This window comes from Nilaparvata lugens, chromosome Y, assembly GCF_014356525.2.
Source record: "Nilaparvata lugens isolate BPH chromosome Y, ASM1435652v1, whole genome shotgun sequence".
Taxonomy (NCBI): Eukaryota; Metazoa; Arthropoda; class Insecta; order Hemiptera; family Delphacidae; genus Nilaparvata; species Nilaparvata lugens.
In genome coordinates this window covers 627,496-643,763 of record NC_052519.1, presented here as the reverse complement: position 1 = coordinate 643,763, position 16,268 = coordinate 627,496, and the positions used below count along the sequence as shown (strand labels likewise).

At 36.8% G+C, this 16,268-nt stretch overlaps 2 protein-coding genes across 2 annotated transcripts in view; one reads left to right on the top strand and one right to left on the bottom strand.

The window, feature by feature from the left end:
• The window catches only part of LOC111058642 (F-box protein SKP2A), a 46,766-nt gene extending 44,581 nt beyond the window's left edge, over positions 1-2,185 (bottom strand). Inside the window, exon 1 of the mRNA XM_039443484.1 lies at positions 2,121-2,185. The gene's annotated coding sequence lies outside the window, so the exon portion shown is untranslated. The remainder of the gene's footprint in view (positions 1-2,120) is intronic.
• A 507-nt stretch (positions 2,186-2,692) lies between these two features.
• On the top strand, positions 2,693-15,937 carry LOC120355202. Its single transcript, XM_039443536.1, has 5 exons — positions 2,693-2,782; positions 4,111-4,329; positions 7,585-7,970; positions 10,751-10,893; positions 15,807-15,937. Exons 2-5 carry the CDS (start codon positions 4,116-4,118, stop codon positions 15,847-15,849), a joined length of 786 nt encoding a protein of 261 aa, XP_039299470.1. The 5' UTR covers positions 2,693-2,782; positions 4,111-4,115; the 3' UTR covers positions 15,850-15,937.
• The last annotated feature ends 331 nt before the right edge of the window (positions 15,938-16,268 follow it).

The window sequence follows — 16,268 nt, the reverse complement described above, 5'->3', positions numbered from 1 at the left end:
ATATATTTATTTATTTATTTATTCATCACATTGTGTACAAATACTTAACATGAGGAAAGGCACAACAGGCTCATGCCCAAAACTGTCCCATTTCCAATTTATACTATACTGTCCAAATCAAAATGTTGGTTATTGTCACTTTCACTTTTCAAAATACAATTTACGCTCTTCAATACCCAGATAAACTAGTAAATTTAGAATCAAATAGGTACTATGAGAGTCTAAAATCAAAAAATCTAGAACAGTAACTTAGTAATTATTCAAAAAGTCTAAATTTTGAATGAAACTAGAAATTTTTTAGCTAAAAACTTCACACTTTACAGAAAAAAAAACTTTCAATCCAATTCAACTTTTTCAAAAGGGACGGTGGTCATATATCCCATGGTATAGGGCGTTTATGTCGCAACTTTTACTGTTATCCCAAGCCGATAGTTTACATAGTTCTTTCCTATGCAGCTGTGTGACGCTGGTAGTCTCTCAAATTGTGCCTTTCATACACTATCACTCCAACAAAACAGTGAAAATTGACAGTAATCGGCTTGAGATAACAGTAAAAGTTGCGACATAAATTCCCTATACCATGGGATATCTACTTACGCTATTGTTTCTCTATGGTATCAGTGAGTTATTTACGTTGGACAACACGCTGGTGAGTTTATATTATTGACTTTTTTGTTGTGACAGCTTCCTTTCGATTTTTTACGTGACCTTGTGGTTTTTGTGATCACATTGTGAACCTGAAATACTAAATGGCATTACATTGCAATGTGGTCAGAGAAGTTGATCCCTAGTTGTTCGGTACAGAGGGAGACGGAGCTAGAAGGAAGCCAACTGCCGATATGTGACTGCATTCCTAATTTAAAAATAAAATTACCACATAATACATAGGCAATCTCTTGCTAGGCTAAATGTGATATTTTTACAGACCAGGACATCTTGATGAGAGTTGTAAAATAATCAATTTTTAGATGTTTGTCTAAGTTAAAAAAGCGTGAATGAGTGTTTATTTTTAGGTAAAACGTACATCAACCCCTACGACAAGGACCAAGTCAGGTCCACTAGAGACACAGTCAATCCAGATCTCTAATAATGACGAATGATGAAAGTATAACTCAAATAACTGGCAAAAACTCAACTGTTATTGCTATACAATTGGCGTCTTGATGCTGTGGAAGGGGTAAATTGGTCAAGGGATCAACTCGTGAGACCGCGATTGTACAACATATTTTTTGTAGTTTGATGTCAGTAAGGGAATTACTATTTTTCTGGTCGTAAATACAAAAAACTGGAGGAGTAAAGTAGATCTAAATTCTGAAAACTAAACACTTTTTGCTGAGCTGAGCTTTGAAAACAAATGAATGTTACTTTTTAACTTAAGGTATCTTGAAGGTTAGGAGATTTTTGGGAAGGTTCCAACTAATGCAAAACCCGAAGAAACCAAGTTGGAAACTTTCCATATGGATCTCCTCACAAACAAGAGACCATAAAGTTAAAGAGTTGAGAGCAGCAAAAAAAGTTTTCAGAATGTGGATCTACATTACTCCCCAGGTTTGTTGAATTTATGACCAGAGAAATAGTAATTGCCTTATGGGTTTACGACTGCTATTTCAACTAGGACTAATAGTGAGGTGTGAATCATGATGTCATAAATTTGAGATGGCCCCCTATTCTTACATGATAACTGCTAAAAGTTCATAGTGAGCAGACATATAACACTTCATAAAAGTTTACATCCACATTTACTACGTTTGTTAGACGACACTTTCAGAGAAAAAAATACAAATTTTGACAAAAGAATGAGCTAAAATGAATTTTTAGGTTAGGATAAATTATTTTTAATGTTATTTTGTAATTACAATATGTAGGTAGCAAATTGAAATTTGAGCTTATTGTAATAAATTTATGTATAAAAACTGATATAATTATCAATTATTTTTTGTATTATACAATTTGAAATGAAAACCACCAACTTCTTACAAAGGTATTATAACCTGACCATTGTCAAGTGGAAAGCGACTAAAAAAGTGTTGAAGTACAGAAATAAAAGAAGATAAGAATATAATAATAATAATATTGTTTGATGAATATAACAAGACGAGTGCTGAGTCTTGAAAACTGACCCAAAGGGTTGTAGGTAACTTTAAGCTAAAACATTACGGTACATTTGAACATGATGCCGAACGCCACGACACACAAACGCATTTGAATTTGGCGCTTATCAGTATCTCCTGAATCATCTAGTCTAAATAGAATAATTTCAAAACAGAATTCATGAATTTAGTGAATTATTGACTTCTGAATCAATTTTATTACAAAAACTGGGAGAAAAACAATCGGGATAATATTCCATAGTGAATCTTCAATATTCATCACTAAATCTTTTAACCTGTACTATTTAAAAAATCAATGGAATTAAACCACTTTTGAATGACATGATGTTTGATAGAATAAATGAATTTCACATCATTTTATGTGATTTTATATCTCTTTCTACCATGGAAGTAAGAAAAGATGGTTTTCTTACTTCCATGCTTTCTACTTATATTGAGGAATATAGTACTCTTTGATGAATACCTAGCAAATTCTAATGTATTTGAGATGCCACTCTTCACTTCAATTTACTCTGTGGTGATGATAATCGCGTACACGCACGCACACTCGCCATCAACCAATCAAAAATCGCCAAAAGCCACTGGCCGCCATCTTGATTAACTACAGCCTTGTTGCTTGTTGTATTGGCATCCTGTTTTGTAATATTGGACTGTGTTAAAATATTATTGAGGTATGAATTATTACTTACTTCACATTTATTTTAGAAATAATTACATAGATTTTCCTTATTTTTGTATCTCCGTATAAAAATGCCACATATTGTTCTCATTTACAATTATTTCTATTAAATTCAATAACCTACAAAAATGTTGCTCAAGCTGTCCCTACTTCTGAAGCATCACAAATTTGAATTGTCCAACAGCTTTCTCCCAAACAAAACAAAACTATTCAATTATCAATAAATTATTATTATAAATTTATCATTAAGATAACATTTCTTAGTTCAAAGTGAACTTTGTACATACATCCAAACTAGATCATTAAAATCTGAAATCAATTGCAATGTTGTATACAGTGCAAAGTTAACCAATTAGGTTACAACGTAGGCAAGGTGTTGCAGTTTGGATTTTTTGTTTTCAAAATAATTATTAGAATTTTATAGTTCTTATCAACAAATTATAAATATGTTTGCCCCTGTGATGATATTGAATCATCATATGACTAGTGTTTTCTTACTAATACTACACACATTTTACAGTAATTTTAAATCAATACATTAACTTATAAATATTTACACTTCAGCGGTTGCTCCTTTATATTTTTTTTATATAATATAGGTATTCATGTTATGATTGACTATCATTAACAAACTCTCAACTACATTGTGCACTTTGTAGTTTGTGTTATAAAAACCTTGAGTGATTCAACCGAAAACCGAGGTTCCAAGTATAACATTCTCTGGAGTAATTGGACTCACTTTTTTCTATCAACTTGGCATGTTATTCTGACAATAAAAACTCAAATTTGAAGTCAATTTAAAGTTTCAAATCTTATATAGGCCTACTTGGGGTTTTCCCAGTATTGTGCCAAAAAGCTTTGACATTTAGAAAAAAACTTTGATGGCATACGGTAATTGATTTCTCATCATTTCTATTCTCATATTTTTGTTGCTTTCATTTTGGCATGTTAATTTCTTGATACAAATTTGAACATCTAGTCAACTAATTAAACAGGTAACGTTAAATTCAGTAGCCTAAACTACTTTTATGTAGCCTACTGAATATGATAATATTCATCAGACTAGAAAATCAAGTGGAAAAAATGACTGAAACTAAGAGGGTTTTCATAAATGCTTCTAACTGGAAAGTCTTGAAAGCTTGTTTAACGTGATTGTATGAATGAGAATTTATTTTATTATCAGTTTATAATCTTCTGTATGCATAATGAGCGTTCTTTTTACAGGCATATATAATACCTAACATAATCTAATACAATAAAACAAAATAAAGTCTCAACAACTTGGATTTCCGATTTATAATTCATTTATTCATTTTTCAGTAAAAATGCGTCTCGTACTCCGTTGCGATTTAGACGAGAAAAAGGTGGAAATAGACGTGCTGCCTGACGACACATTTGAAACTCTGTCGAACCGGCTGGTTGAGCAAGAAAATTTCTCTGTCAATCTGAAACAACTCATCAGTGCCACCAAACCATTCGAAATGACAGCCAATGTCATCGAGTATTATTTCAAATCATTGAGAAATCAAAAGGAATCAGGTGAGACCGTGCAACCTAAACCTCCGAAATAGGTTTTTATTCTTGTTTAAGAAACTAGCTACATCGATAATCCACCTTGATTCTTATTGAAAGTCTACTTTTTAAACACTCTAACTTATGGGTCCATACACAACCACTCTCAGTGAGTCAAAACAGTGATAAGACCACTCCCAATATTGAAGGTCCGCTCGTTATAGTCAGGTCTACTTTATAATGACAGTAGTTGATTAACATTAGTTTTGCTATCCTTGTCTGTTATTCGACGAAGCAGATAGCGCTATCCCTTTCCAGCTCCTCAACGTTTACTTATCGTTTCTCAACAATGTAAAAATATTATCTATTAACAAAATATTTAATCTCAATTATAATAATTTATTATTTTTAATAAGAATGAACAGTCAGTAACATCAATAATGTATAATGGTAATATTTATTAATAACTAGCTGGCCCAGCGAACTTCGTACCGCCAAATAGTTAATGCATCTCATGACAACCTTTAGCTGGATGCACACCTTAGGAGGCGCGATGCGGCATTTTGCATCAGGTGCTTCTTGCTTACTGTATATTGGTTTGAATGGGAGAACTCACACACACTGAATCGGACATGGCGTGGAACGGTGTGAAAAGGTAATCTCCACAAGTTCAACACTTTGTATCACCAAGCCGCGCCTCCTCAGTTGTTCTTAGTCTTAGCTTAATCTGATGCACTATATTTTTATTAAATTATCCGACAATCAGTATTTTACATCTCAATATGGACTTTTCATGTGCTCAGTTAGTTGTACAGCAGTTTGTATTTTTAGATATAGTTGAATGCAGCTTGCTGGGAAATTTAATGGCACATCTCCTTGCTGCTGATTATCCCGTCCATATTCTAAATTTACAGCATTTCAAGTTCTACGACCCAAGTTTGGACGTCGTTCGCACCGCGGCATTATTATTAGAATCAAAATTTTGTGAATCAGTAGAAATAAAAAATAGAAAAACAGATCTACCGACGGCTGTTGGTTGACGCAATAACAGCTAATTTTTATTTCTGTGTGTGGCCAGCTCACAAATCTTCTTCCATAAGGATTACTTGTAAACTTTGAAGGACCATAGAAAAAAGTCCTGAAGTCTGATCATAAATTTGATAGGCCTTATCCTGCTCCTGAACATAACAACTAAACAAAAATCACCAAATTCGGTGCACACATAAAAAAGTTATTGAACGTCAAAATTTGAGGCTAGAACTTTATTTATATAGATGTAGCTTATATGGTAATTGTAATGTTAGTGGAGAAAGATCATTGATGCCGATTCTCTGCCTTGCCTCTTCCTTCTTTTGTTTTCATCCCAAGGACTCCAGTTATGGAAGAGCCTATGTATATAAGTCAGGTCAATGTAGTCAGGTTTCTATAAAATATAGCTAATACCGGTATATCTGATATTAACAATATTTATATAATTTATTATTAATAATAAATTATATTTATTCACCAAGAAAATATATTCTCAATGATTAAATAATAAATGGGATTAAATATTTTGTTAATTATATTTCTACATCGTAAAAGAACGATCTGGCAACGTTGTGGAGCTAGAAAAGGATAGCACTATCTGTTTTGTCGAATGATAGACAAATATAGCAGCATCAATGTTAATTGAATACTGCCATGATAACGTGGATCTCACTTATGGATAACTGGAATAGGATAACATAATTACTGACCACATTTTCTGATGTTCGACAACCACTGGCAACGTTGTTCTTCTATATTTCTCTGCCACTGCCATCATAACTTGGACCTTACTATATCAGCTACCTATTCTGATTGCCTTGCTGTACCTACAATTTGTATTGCTGGCTGTGAATAAATGATTTTTTTAGTACTGTTGAAAATGTGAACGGTAATGCCATGTAACGGCAGTCCAGTTCTTAGAATGAAAAGTGGCACTAACAGATAGATTAAATAGCATCCACTGCCCACTTGATCAGGGGATCTGAATTTGTCAAAAATCTAAATGGTCGAACAAAATAGACATAGCCTACAGTAACAGAAAGAAGACACAGGAGAAGAAAACATTATACAATTCATGTAGAGTAATGATCAATTTACTCTTCCTTTGTGTAGAAAGCACACTTGGTGAGATCGATTCCAATTTAGATCTAAAACCGCGTTCATTCATATTCTTTATGAAATCAGATAAAATATTGTATAATTGGATGCCAGAGCTACTGACGCTCTGTCAGTACCTGACAATAGCATAGAGAAACAATAGCATAAGTAGATATCCCATGGTATAGGGTATTTATGTCGTTACTTTTTCTGTTATCTCAAGCCGATAGTCCATGTAGTTCTTTTCCATAAAGCTATGTGACGCTGGCAGTCACTCATATTGTGCCGTTCATACAATCGCACCCGGCCAAAACATTAAAAATCTACAATAATCGACAGTAATCGGCTTGAGATAACAGTAAACGTTGCGACATAAACGCCCTATATCATGGGATATCTACTTACGCTATTGTTTCTCTATAACAATAGTCAAGTGTTTTTAATAATTATTAAACGAAAATCGAAATTAAATGCTGTAAATTACCCCGAAGACTTCTGCCACTGCAAATATTGACAACAGGGTAAAGAGCTAGATGTAAATTTGATGAGAGCTACTATTCAAAAATTATTTGTCATTCCCGGGCTGACAAATAGTTTTTTGAATAGTAGCGCTCATCGAATTTATATCTAGCTGTTTACCCTGTTGTCAATATTTGCAGTGGCAGAAGTCTTCGGGGTGATTTACAGCATTTAATTTCGATTTTCGTTTAATAATAATTATTAGTTCATTAGCATTTGAATAATTGCAATATCTCAGTAATTTCCATCTGTAGACAAGTGTTTTATCGTCAATATTGCAGTGGCAGAAGTCTTCGGGGTGATTTACAGCATTTATTTGGATTTTTGTATAATAATAATTATTAATTCATTAGCATTTGAATAATTGCAATATCTCAGTAATTTCCATCTGTAGACAAGTGTTTTATCGTCAATATTTGCAGTGGCAGAAGTCTTCGGGGTGATTTACAGCATTTAATTTAGATTTTCGTTTAATAATAATTATTAGTTCATTAGCATTTGAATAATTGCAATATCTCAGTAATTTCCATCTGTAGACAAGTTTTTTATCGTTCGAAATGAAAATTATTGCAATTTACAATAGCCTATACGAGTATTTTTACCTACAGTATTTGAATTCTAAATTGTGTTTTGCAGACTTTCCTAAACCTGAGTCTCCGAAACCGGATGAGGGCTCGCCGGAACACATCCTGCCGCATATGTCGTCCGAACTGTTGTCCGGTCCGTTCACCGAGCTGACGGCCGACGAGAAGACGGCGATCGGTGACGGCGATGCCCTCGACCCATTGGACGAGCATGTCGGGCTCAAAAGTGAGCCACACTTGGACCCCCAAATGGTCGAGTCAGACATTGTGCCGCGCAAACGCCTCTCCGTCAAGTACTGTCGACTCTGTGCATGCACCATTGAGGAGGACGCCGTTTTCATTTTCCAGTCGACGCCAACTGAACCGGGCAAAAACGACGAAGATGACGAAGGCATTGACACTTTGGCGGATAAAATCAACGAGGCACTGCCTATATTGGTAAGCATTCCAGTGGATTATCCAATGTCTTGATCAAGGCTAGGTTTTCCTGGATAGCTCGTGTCAAGTAATTAAAAACATGATACGTAAAATGTAGACAGTGTCATGGTCCAGCAAAGCTTTCATCCTATTAAGCGAACAATTTCTGTATATTTGTATTTTTATATCTGGTTATTTATGTTTAACGGATCTCGAAAACGGCTCTAACGATGAACGGCGCTAACTCGCTGAACGACATTAAAAGGATAATTCATCCTTGACTGAAACAGCTGTGGATAGTAAAAAAGTGAGTGAGCGAGTGAGTATGTGAAAAATCAAAATATCGCATCTCCGAAATTCATAAGATGACATAATAGCCAGCTGTGAAATATAAACACGATCATTTTAGAGAATTGTGTTCTGTTTATCAATAAATAAAAATAACAAGCGAAGCTCGGTGCCCCGATATTTAAAAAAATCCTCCAACTGATAGAAGCTCCTTCCAATGAGTCACCGTGTCAATGTTTCGGCATTGGAGGGGATTGTCGATGTTGATTAGGGTGTTGATGCTTAGGGTATTTATTTATTCATACATCTTTACAAAATAATTTACAATTTATTGCCATCTGTAGATCACTTATTTCTCAAAATATATAATATTTACCAAGAAAATGATGTTAAAAAATACTAAAAAATTGTCACAAACAACATATTTTATTCAAATTCAATTTAAGCCAAAACACTTAACAACTGGCCAAGTCACCCCAGGTATTGAAAAATACAGAACATAGATAGTAAATAGAATAACAGGAGCTTACAAAGAATTAGCACGTTACATGAATTATAATATTCTTCTACACTTTACATACAAATAACTGTAATTTTACAGTTGAACAAATATTAACACCCTATCATTTAAAAACTCAACACTATAATATGCGTTGTCAATGAGAAATGCATACAAACATCTCTTAAAATTAGGCATACTTGACTGACTAATTTTTGGGCAGCTTGCTGAAAAGTTGCAAGCCATAAACAATCGGACTCTGACTATTAAAAGTAGAAAGACCGGTTTCGGTTGTCAACTATTTACAATATCTGATAAACTTCAGAACATTCTCACAATCAAACTGAGTGTTTTGTGACAATTTCTTAGGCTTTTTATTTAATATTAATAATCACCACGATATCAACTTCTCAACTACACAAAAAGTGAAATAATTCATCAAGTTCAGTGATTGAATGTTAACTCACTATACACTTGTGGAGTTAACAGTATGAATTACATTTATAACCCTGTAATAAAAACATTTATTGGAAAAAAATATTTTATAAGAACGGACAACATATTTTTTATTTCTTACCAGTATATCGAGTAACATTTAAACCACATTTTTACGCTAAACAGCGTCTAAGCACTCGACTATGGCCATTCATTGAAAGCACAGTTTTTCGTCTGCTCGAAAACTGTTTACTGTCAACTACTGTAAAACAAAACTGTTTAAAGTATTAATACCAACTGCTCGATTGCACGTTATCTCGTTTCAATTTTATTACCAACATAAACGTTTCAGAATAGCCTGATCATAGAGAATATTCATAAGATAAACTGTTGAAATGGTCTGTATCTTTTTTTGATTTCTTTTTGAAGTTGAGTAAAGCTTCAATTCATAAAACCAAAAACGCAAAAACAATACAAAGATGTGTCAATTAGAAAAAAAAACATTAATTCTAAATATTTGTATCAACTATCTGTAAAATACGGCTAGAGGTGAAGAACTAATGGCATAAGTGAAACACTTGTTCGCCAGTAGGAGTAGAGACTTAACTGTTTCTAAATCTTGAGCTAATAATTTAAAATGGAATATTTTTATACAAACAATGGAAAGTACCTATATTTGAAATAAATGCTATAAATAATTGTGAATTAATCCTGACATAATGAATAGTTTCAAGAGTTGAAAAAATGTTGATCTCATAGAAAATTAAGATGGAAGTAATAGTTGTGAAGTATCCAGTTTTTAATATAAATTGAAACAAACTTAATAGGCTCACCGATAGGTTCGGGTTGCAGTTTACAATCTTTGGAGCGATGTATACCAGCTGTTTAGGAATCATAATTAAAATATAGAATCACACATAATTAGAATCATAAGTAAAATATCCATGTAAATTGTATCCTATGAGTTATTGAATGAAAAAGACTAAGAAATTGTCAAAAACCACAGATTTATTGATACTTAGAAAGATCGGTTTCGGCTATTACACCATTGTCAATCTCTGATAAATCTCTGATTTCTGTGGTTTTTGACAATTTCTGAGTATTTTTCATTCAATAACTCATAGAACTCAAATCAGAGATTGACAATGGTGTAATAACCGAAACCGGTCTTTCTAAGTATCAATAAATCTGTGGTTTTTGACAATTTCTTAGTCTTTTTCATTCAATATAAATAATTACCACAATATCAACTTCTCAACTACACAAAAAGTTCTATGAGTTACATTAATTCTTGAAAATGATCTTCTATGCTTATTGAAATACTTGAATATACCAAGCACATAGAGTTGACGGATTGATTGGACTCTCAGTTCACTGAATGCACTTTTTGAAGGGAAAGCTTGGTCTGTAACTTTCGTTGATTTATGTTTGAAGTTGAGTAAAGCAAGGTCTGTAACATCTGTTATCTCTTTTTTTTTTTTTTTGAAGGTGAGTAAAGTATGGTCTGTAACTTTCGTTAATTTATTTTTGAAGTTGAGTAAAGTTTGGTCTGTAACTTTTGTTGATATCTTTCTTTTAGGTGAGTAAAGAGGACGAACTTCCAAAGCAGGTCTGTCTGAGCTGCGTGGAATGCCTCAACGCCAGTCACGCTTTCACTAGGCGAGTCACGGCGGCTGATGATCTATTGAAAAACCTTCTCTACCAATCCAATGAATTTGAGAAGTGAGTATTTCCATAGAGAAACAATAGCGTAAGTAGGTATCTCATGGTATAGGGTGTTTATGTCGCAACATTTACTGTTATCTCAAGCCGATTACTAATAATAATAATGGCGTGGTCATAGGTATGGCCACAAGTGAACAACTCAAGAACATAAAAAACTGTCATAAGACAGGTCAAGAACAAAAATACACATCAAAACACAAAAAGCAGCAGCAGAAGAGCAGCAAGACTAATGCAAGAAGTATCTACTTACAGTTTGAGGATCACAATCATAGAACTCCATCAGAGAATAAAAGGGGTTCTCCTGAAGGAAAGCCCTCAGTCTCCTCTTCAAGACCGTCTCTGGCAGAGTCTTGGCTGAAAGTGGCAGCTTGTTCAAAATTCTAGCTGGCTGGTAGATGAGGCTGCTCTGGGTCCTCCCCAATCTACAATATGGCAGGTCCAGCCTCAGCCTACCCCACAAGGTGATGCCATATGCCATCACACTTAAAAAGAAGGCGAAGTAACACATGCGGAGATGGGCCTCTGGTACACATCTCAGGCTCCTGAGCAAAACAGCACCCTGCTCAACCTGCCACAGACTACCTGAATGTGCCCGCCCCAGGAAAGCTTACGGTCCAGAGTGAAGCCAAGGAGCTTCACAGGAGGGAAATCATATAGTACTCCATTCCTGATGCCAAACACAATTCTTTGGGTCTTCTCGCCATTGAGAAGGAAGAGATTTGCCCGAAAACAGTCTGCAACAGCCCTCTCAGAAGCACACATCTTTCTGCCCAGGTCAGTCATGTCACCACTGATATCCAGCATTGAGGTGTCATCAGCATAACACACCACAGTCCTGTCTCTCAAAAGGGCAACATCATTAATCATGATGAGAAACAGGAGAGGCCCCAGTACAGAGCCCTGGGGGACCCCACAGCTCACTGATCTGACTTGAGACCTCACACCATTCGCCAGCACTATTTGCTCACGTCCTTCCAGGTAGGAACGGAGAAGCATCAGAGGGCTGTCACCAATTCCATAGGAAGCGAGCTTGGCCAAAAGAGTAGCATGGTCCAGGGTGTCAAATGCCTTGCTAAGGTTACAATGTGAGCCCAGCAAGGCCTCCCTTCTCAAAACTTGCATGGACCTACCTTGAGAACAATATGTTCAACAGGCTCCACTATCGACTTCCCCACTCTGAAGCCAAACTGTGTACCTGCAAACAGATTATTCAACTCACAAAATTCATAGAGTTGCTCAGCTATCACCATTTCAAATATTTTGGACAAAATAGGCAAAATTGAAATGGGCCTATAATTATTAGGGTCACCCCTATCACCCTTCTTGAACACATGTATTACCTTTACCAATTTTAGCTGGTCTGGAAGTTTAGATTGAGACAGATATATGTTAATACAATATGTGAGTGGGACAATTATGAGCTCAATTATACTTTTTAAGAAACCACTAGACATGAAGTAAAAGTCCTTGCTGGTTGAGGTCTCCATTCTGGTTGAGATCCAGAGGATGTCCTCACAGGTCACTCCACGCCAAGCGAAGGCTGCCGCTGGTGGTCGCCTGATGTCTTCCAGCAGCTCCAGTGGTGTTTTTGATGCCCCTGGTGATGCCGCAATCCGCTCTCGAATCTGCTGGATGGAGTCCACCCAGTCATTGTTCAGCTTCTCTTATGATAGTGGACCACGTGCAGGAGCAGATGATTTTGTTTCACTCCGAATCACCTTCCATGCTGCCAAACACTTGTTTGGTGCCCCACGTATTTTAAAGATTTTTCATCAGCTGATTCACCTTTATGGCCTTTAGGCCTTTCCATTATTCCATAGTGATGTTACCAAGTCGTGAAAATGTCGTACTTTCACTTTTCAGTGACATGAGGTTATGAATTTGCAGCACTCTATCGGTGAAATGTTGAAGTATTTTAAAAGTAGAGAATCTGACTCATATAATGTATGAATAACATGTAAAACCATGCAGTGGGAATATCTGACAATATTTAGAACTACTACAACACTAGATAGAAACTGATACATTAAGCTGCGTACACATATACGCGCTTCCAACCCACACCGAGCACGCTCCGCCCTCGTACCGCCCTCGTTCCTCCATCGAACCACAGTCGCTCCTCCCACGCACCCATCATGAACGTTACAGAAGATGTTAGATCTTCTCGCGTTCCCCGGTCGAACCACTCTTGCTCCCTGGTCGATCATCAATCACTCTGCTGGAGTGACGTTCGGTTGCGGAGCAGATCGAAAGTCTGTACGCACCTTTATATGAATCACTATGTCACTAAGCAGTGAAGTGTTAAGGTGCGTACAGACTTTCGCTCTGCTCCGCAACCGAACGTCACTCCAGCAGAGCGATTGATGATCGACCGGGGAGCAACAGTGGTTCGACCGGGGAACGCGAGAAGATCTAACATCTTCCGTAACGTTCATGATGGGTGCGCGGGCGGAGCGACTGTGGTACGATGGAGGAACGAGGGCGGTACGAAGGCGGAGCGTGCTCGGTGCGGGTTGGAAGCGCGAATATGTGTACGCAGCTTAATATGAAGGAACAGTCATCAGTGATTCTAGTGTGACAAACATTTACAGAGAAATTTGACAGAAAAAGCTGGTGAGTCACACTTTATTTCTGTAAATATTTATCACTAGCTGTCAGGCTCGCTTCGCTCGCCATATCCATCAAGCCAGGGGGCTCCGCCCCCTGGACCCAAGACTGGATCGTTCAAAAATGAGATCAGCGGGCTCGCTTCGCTCGCCTGCATTTTTCATTTGAGCATGCTCCATTCCATCAGAAAGTCAAAGTACTTCCTCGCTCGATGAGAAGACGGTGAGAAAACGCAGAAAAGCTGAGAAAAACGTTGGAAAAACGCTGATTTTGGGCGTATCTTTGATGAAATATTAAAGTCACCTCATCACAAAATGTTTAGACCCTAGCTAAACCTCTGTACCAAATTTGAACATTTTATATCTTATTACTTGATGAAAGAACTGGGAAAACGCAAAAAACCGCTAATTTTGGGCGTATCTTTGGCGTTATTTTAAATTCATTCTAACATACCATTATTACACACTAGCTTAGCTTCTGTACTAAATTTGAACAATTTCTGTTCGGTGCGCGTTGGAAGTGCGTATATGTGTACGCAGCTTTAAGGTGCGTACAGACTTTCGCTCTGCTCCGCAACCGAATGTCACTCCAGCAGAGCGATTGATGATCGACCGGGGAGCAAAAGTGGTTCGACCGGGGAACGCGAGAAGATCTAACATCTTCCGTAACGTTCATGATGGGTGCGTGGGCGGAGGGACTGTGGTTCGATGGAGGAACGAGGGCGGTACGAGGGCGGTGCGTGCTCGGTGCGGTTGGAAGCGCGTATATGTGTACGCAGCTTTAGAATAAATCTTAGGGTTAAAGAATCGAGGCTGGGCCGCCGAAAACAATGGATGAACAGGTAGAAGTTCTAGTGACCCTTCAGTGATCGCCTATTGTTATTGAATTTCGACATTTTCGTGATCAATTGTTAAGTTTTCAACTCCGAGGAAGATATTGGTGGACCAGTCTGGTTACTTGAAGGCACTTTCAGCTGTAAACCAGTGGTAGCATACAGTGATTGGATAAACACACACATTACTATCGATGACAAGTACAAATTTAGTCAAACGTACGTGGTGTGTAAAGCCCACATCGATTTTTGGACGTACTTATAAATTCTACGAGGTTGAATGGAACTTGACAAACACATCATATGTTTCACAAGTTGTGTTCAATTTAATAGATTTTGAAATGATGCCAAAAAATCGTACATTAAATAAGTATTGAATCCTATGCAACTCAAGTTAGTTTGTATACAGCTTATGCGCAAGTTGAGTTTCATCAAATTAATCATTGGGAATAATACAAGTACAAGTATTTCTGATTTAGATTCAATAATATTGTAGAATATACTAGTAACATATGTAAAGTGCAAAGTAATAGAGAAATTTAATTTTTTTTTTCATTTCATTTTTTTCATCCCACTGACCACCTATGAAAGGGGTATAAGGATTTGTCAATTATAATCTAAGTCGTCAATCTTTGCATTCTATAATGCAAAAAGAATTCCTCACTGGAATAAGGACAAACCTGCAACAACTCCTCCCTCACCTTAATTCTGAACTTTTCACCTGTAAGAGCTTTTATGCGTGTTGGCAATGAATTATAAAGCCGAATTCCTGCACTCTTTACCCCCCTCTCATATGATTTCACCAGTTCGATGTATGTCGTCTCTGAGGTTTTGTCTATATCTGGTATTGTATGAGTGGAACAACTCTCCTGTATTGAGCCTATCTTTATTCCTATCAATAAAACAAAGAGCCCTACACCTGGTAGTGGGAGAATCTTTAACTCTTTGAAATAATCTCTGCAACTTGCTCCAATAGATTCACCCACCATTACTCTAACTGCCCACTTTTGAATCCTAAATATATTTATTGCATGAGTTGAATTGCCCCAAAATATAACACCGTATGAAAGAAGAGAATGGAACACAGCAAAATAAACACTTCTAAGCGTTCCTGCATCCAGCAATTTCTTCACGGTTCTAAGAACAAATACTGCTGAGTTTAGTTTGCTTTTTAGCTGGTCTAAATGAGGTCATATGGGGCCACTAATGAGGGAAATGAAGCGGAATCAGAGGACAATAAAGTATGCTAGTCGAGAGTTAGAGGATGAACCTGTTTGGAACAATACAGATAAAAGTTTACAGATAGCGCGGCCCCGTCTCGTTTTTTTTTATGTTCGAGGATGTCGTCAGGTACAATGGGGTACATGTAAAGCCCATTTCACTTGATTGTTTCTTCTTTTTTTTTGCTCACAATGATGATTTACTATTATGTTGTAATATTAATTGTGATGTATATTGCGATTGATTGCAGGACACGAGAACAAGTCGGCGATGCTAGAGCACGTGGTGCGTAGTCACTTGTCGGTGGCTGCGCAGACCATACAGTGTTCTCTCTGCGAAAAGCAGTATATGAATATGACTGACGAGGAGATGGCCGACCACCTGCTCAAACGGCACACCACCGTCCTCCACTGTCATCCCCACCTCCGCCACTACTCAGCAACTCAGCAGTTGAAGCTCAAGGGCGCTGCCGACTCCGCCAAACGGTTCAAGAAGAACAACTTTGCGCGCTCTTGAGTGACAGAGTAGACTTGTGAAAACTTTAGGAACAGTCGTAATCTTGTGAATAATCAATTATCTTTATTGATTGATTATCGAGAAATTATTTTTGTTTGCTGAAGTACAGTAATATTAATTTTAAGAAGAGCTGGCTCCGCCAAAAGGAGGTGGAACAACTTCAAGCGCTCCTTTTTTTTTCGATGATTAAATGTTC